Genomic DNA, 4,988 nt, shown 5'->3' with positions numbered 1-4,988 from the left:
ATAATGTTACAAGAGCTTTTTATTTCAGATCTTTCTAGTCATCAAAAAATCCACACAAAAAAATGTACTCAACTTTTTTCAATATTATTAATAATATATATATATATATATATATATAGTTGTTTGTAGTAACAGTTCTGTTTGCTGGGGTGCATTTACCATGTTTTGTCAGCATAAACACCACAGTTTTACCAATGTAAAGGCATTTATCATTTTTAATAATGTGCATCTTTACATAAATTAAAATATATACAGTCATCAAGTTAAAATCAACATTCAATTAAAGTAAAAGGCATTTACAGAGAGACTGATGTGCTTCATGAAGTCATTAAGTACGTTATGCAATATATTCCATAATGTGTCATCGTGGTTGATGCTGACGAGCTGCTGTGGTTTGTGTTGGGCTCTATGCAGAAGTCACTGGTAGCTGCATATCCACGAGCGCGGCGTCACCAGCTCCCAGAAGCTTGTCTGTTTGGACACAATGCATGAAAATATGAACTTATGGGTGGTAAATATGATTTACGGCATTATTGCACAGAACTCTGATCGTGTTAGTTCAGCGCATGTGGAGCATCTTGACCTTGTTTTGGAGCACTGCAAGAAATGCTTGTTCTTAAAGGGATAGTTCACCACAAAAAAAAAGTAACATTTTATCATAATCTTATCATATTTTTCCAGCATACTCAAAGTGATCCTGTAGTGCCACCAAGTGGACACTGTGTCATTTTTACATGTTTTTGCAATCTGTTTCTGACACTTACTCTTTTCCCATCGAGCAGAGGAGAGTCTGTATTGAATAATTATGGAATTATTTATATTTTAAACATTGAATTAAATGCCAGATATAGTTTAGTGTATAATCGAAATACCAACAATAACCGGATTTCAAAGTTGTAAATAAAACAAATATTGAAGTACGTTTTACAAGAAAACAGTTTTTCTACTTCAAAATGTTGTTTAATTAAATGGGTTACTTGCATATTCTTTGTGAAATTTACTAGCATATTTAAATAATTATTTTTTTTTAAATATATATATTATATTATTATTAATAGATATAATGATATATGATTTTAATAATAATACAAAAATCATTTAAATAATATTTATCTATATTTAATAAAAAAACAACTTTCTGGTTGTGCAGATTTTAGAATTTAGAATTATATTTATTTTCTGATTGTGTATATGTAATATAATAAATTATAACATATTTATATTTTTAAAATGTAATTAAATGCAAGATAGTGTGTAACCGAAATCACAATAATAACCAGAAAATAAATGATGCTGTATAGGGACAAACAAACCCGAAATACATTAAATACATAAAATGATTTTTTAAAGTGTGTGTGCGAATACTCTTATTTTGAAGTGTCTTTACTGCTTCCAGCTGCTCTTTCAAACAGATGAGGGCCATTAAAATATTCACTCTTAAACATATTTCAATACAAACACCGTAAAGTTCAACACTGTCATAATTCATCAACAGCAGATCATAAGCAATTGCTGAGCATAAATGCACGGTATTTATTGACAGCGGCGTGTTTTTACTTTGAAACGTGTAGAGCTCACATTTTTTCATTAAACCAGCACGTTTTGAAGTTTAATAATCACATTAAGATCGCCATTCCTGTTTTCTAGCCTCAAATTTAAGACCTCTTAAAATGATAATTAAGACTTTTTGTCTAAAAAATAGCCTATGTAGTCCTAAATGCATTTTACAGTTGGCAGACAACTTTTTAATGGAAGCTAGTTTACGCCATGACAAAAATAATTGTGACTTTTTATCCTTTCTTGCATTTCTGACTTTTTCCCCCTGAATATCTCACAATTAAGACATCTCAGAATTGTGAGTTTATACCTTGCAATTCTGCATTTATATCTCACAATTCTGATTTAAGAAAGTTTATATTTCTCCATTTCTTCTCAGAATTGTGGTTTATATCTGCGTCTATATCTCGCAATTCTGAGAATTGCAAGTCTCACAGCTGCAAGGCAATATGTCTGAATTGTGAGGTCAGAGTCGCATTGACATTTTTAATTTTTTTTATTCTGTGGCAGAAACAAGCTTATATAATTTTTAGTTGCAAATGCAAGTGAAATGCAATGCATTGTAGGGCTGTCAAAAAAAATGCAAATTTAAAATATTCGTCGAATTTAAAATAAAAATCCACATTCAAATGCAAAAACGTTGCATTCGAATTTTAGGTGTGCGTTGAGGCAGCCTTATCAGCGGCGCACGAGATGCGATGACAATGTAAGTGTCCTTGCATTTTAATGTTTTTGTTAGCCTGTCCAGTTGAAGCCACTAGATGCGGCGCTGCTGCGTTGTTAATTACAAATATTGCGGGGAAAAGAGAACATCAATGCGGAGAAGATATTGTTGTTTACGTCAAAACTGAAACCAAGCTGTTCACACAGAACGCATATTTATCGCATTTTCTAGAGGGACATCTATCACCATTGCACTCGCGTCTCGCACAAAAGAGCCGCATGTTTAGAAAGCCGTGTAAAATCAATGCAAGTTCAACTTTTGAAAAAACATATCTCAAGACTTTATGGCGGGTTTTTTCCCCCATCCCACTGCAACTCCTTTATTTAAATGAAAAATGCACTCTGTGTGATTGGCTTTCGGCCTTTTGTATTAAACTATGCATACATACATGATGCAGTTTTGTTTATAGTTGTTTAAGCAACTTAATTATAATTGGTTTATAAACATCATGCACATTTTTTCACAGATAGTCATGTTATCTTATGCTTTGAATAAACGTGCATTAGTAATATTTTGCTCGATGCGCCCTCTTGTGGCCTCAGGCGAGAAGCCAAAAGCGTTTTTTCACCCTAACTGAAATTATGCCTTTTAAATTCGAATTTTGATCATATTTATTCGAATTTAGTGTTTTAGCCATTTTGACAGCCCTAATGCGCTGCTTCAGATTTCTTGTGTTCTGCTGTATTTCCGAGCTGTAAGCACATCGTACATCATGTATCAGTGTGTTCTTCAGTTCAGCTGCTCTTGAGCTGAATTGAATCATCACAGTCTCTGAGCCTCAGTGTCCAAACAGTGATGTGCTAATCACGGAGCTGGAGTGTGAGTGTGTTTTACCCCGGTGCGAGGGCACTGGATCTGAGCGTACCACTCCACACAGTACAGACACACATGCACGCCCTGACCGATGAACAGACACGTCCACATGATGATGTTCCACACCGGACTCTTCCGCTTGTCATTCATGGCGAAGTTGAACACCACTGGAAAGGTGAAAAACAGTCACTGCATTTCTGCTGCTTGTTCCTAGTGAGCTCCCTAACCAGACAGCATGCCCTGTCGTCTCAGGTGCTCTGCTTAGGCAACACGATGCTGTCTAAATTCTTTGTGATAGCTGAAATCGTAAGGTAGCAAGGCATGTGTTTAAAATGATTTATTATAATTATCTATAATTTACGTTATTAAATTATTTATATATATATAAATAAATAAATACATGCCTTACTGCTTTAAGATTTTGGCTCTATTTATTTATTTATTAAGAAAGAAAGGAAATCCTAGAATGCACTGCAGTGAGTTCAGCAATAAATAAATAAAATACAATAAAAAATAATAAATCTATAATTTGTTATTAAATTATTTATTATAAATAAATAAATACAAGCCTTACTGCTTTAAGATTTTGGCCCAATTTATTTATATTTATATTTATTTATTTATTTATTTATTAAGAAAGAAAGGAAATCCTAGAGTGCACTGTAATGAGTTCGGCAAAATAAAAAAAATAAAATACAATTAAAAAAATTAATAAATTAAAATAGTTGGTAAGACTTTACAATAAGGTTTAATTTGTAAATATTAGTTAACTACATTAACAAGAACTACTAATGAAAAAACACTTCTAATTATAATAATTTTATTAAATAATAATAATACATTTATTAAAGTAAATATCATTAAAATTACAATTTTATTACATTTGCATTATTATTTTTATTTGTTAGTTAATGCATTAACAAAAGTTGATAAAATGCACGTTTATAACATTATTTTTGTTACAAACTTTACTAAAAACTGTAGACGGAGATGGAGTTCACTAGGTGGAACAAAGTTCACTTTTTATAAAATTGGCTCTATAAATCAAACTGTGCATGACTTGTTTTAATTCTTTTTGAATCCCATTCACTGTTAATGCAATGTTCATAATTATATTTTGTATGTTTCACACTAGGATCTCTCGCTTTCTTACCACCGATGCCCGCGAACGTGCAGAACATCACCGGGTAGAAGAATCCGAAGCCTAAGGTGAAGGCGTATTCATGCACTAATGCAGAAACAGCAAAAACAGACAGCGTGGCGACCGATCGGAGCTTATGACCCATCAGCTGAGGGATTGAGAGGTTTTCATGTCAGAATTATTAAAACATGATATGCATTTCAAACATGAGGATCAGGAGCATCAGTCCTCACCCAGAGGAAGTCTCTGTAGCCGTAGTAATAAAGCCAGTCGTGTACGACGATGTTCCAAGTGCGATAGTAATTAGCGAAGGACGTCGAGTTCCACCAGTCCTTTTAAAACAATGTGACATAAATTTACTGTACAGAATATTATATATTGTTAAAATGTTTCTGCTTGTTTTATATATCAGTGCACAAACCATAGGAATATTTCAGGCAAAAAAAAAACTCAGGCCATCCGAGATTAGGATGAGTTTGTTTCTTCATCAGATTTGTAGAAATGTAGCATTGCATCAGTGTCTCAGCAATGGATGCTCTGCAGTGAATGGGTGCCGTCAGAATGAGAGTCCAAACAGCTGATAAAAACATCACAATAATCCACAAGTAATCCACAGCACTCCAGTCCATCAGTTAACATCTGGAGAAGACAAAAGCTGAAACAAATCCAGCATTAAGACATTTTTAACTAAAATACCATAGAGTTTATAATTCATAATAACTCTTCCTCCAGTGAAAAAGTGCATCTCCTGTT

The 4,988-nt window shown here is 33.2% G+C and overlaps 1 protein-coding gene across 5 annotated transcripts in view; it reads right to left on the bottom strand.

The window, feature by feature from the left end:
* Positions 1–201: 201 nt before the first annotated feature.
* Positions 202–4,988, bottom strand: part of soat2 (sterol O-acyltransferase 2) — a 17,921-nt gene continuing 13,134 nt past the window's right edge. For 3 of the 5 annotated variants that reach the window (XM_016477567.1, XM_016477568.1, XM_016477571.1), the window contains 4 exons: positions 4,469–4,567; positions 4,248–4,383; positions 3,116–3,261; positions 202–471 (listed from right to left, as the gene is read on the bottom strand). In XM_016477567.1, the coding sequence (XP_016333053.1) occupies positions 418–471; positions 3,116–3,261; positions 4,248–4,383; positions 4,469–4,567 (435 nt within the window). In that variant the 3' untranslated portion in view covers positions 202–417. The remainder of the gene's footprint in view (positions 472–3,115; positions 3,262–4,247; positions 4,384–4,468; positions 4,568–4,988) is intronic. The other 2 variants (XM_016477569.1, XM_016477570.1) reach the window with 2 other exon arrangements.

The sequence above is a fragment of the Sinocyclocheilus anshuiensis genome, unplaced genomic scaffold (genome assembly GCF_001515605.1).
Source record: "Sinocyclocheilus anshuiensis isolate Anshui unplaced genomic scaffold, SAMN03320099.WGS_v1.1 scaffold1632, whole genome shotgun sequence".
Taxonomy (NCBI): domain Eukaryota; kingdom Metazoa; phylum Chordata; class Actinopteri; order Cypriniformes; family Cyprinidae; genus Sinocyclocheilus; species Sinocyclocheilus anshuiensis.
This window is presented reverse-complemented; position numbering and strand designations above follow the sequence as displayed.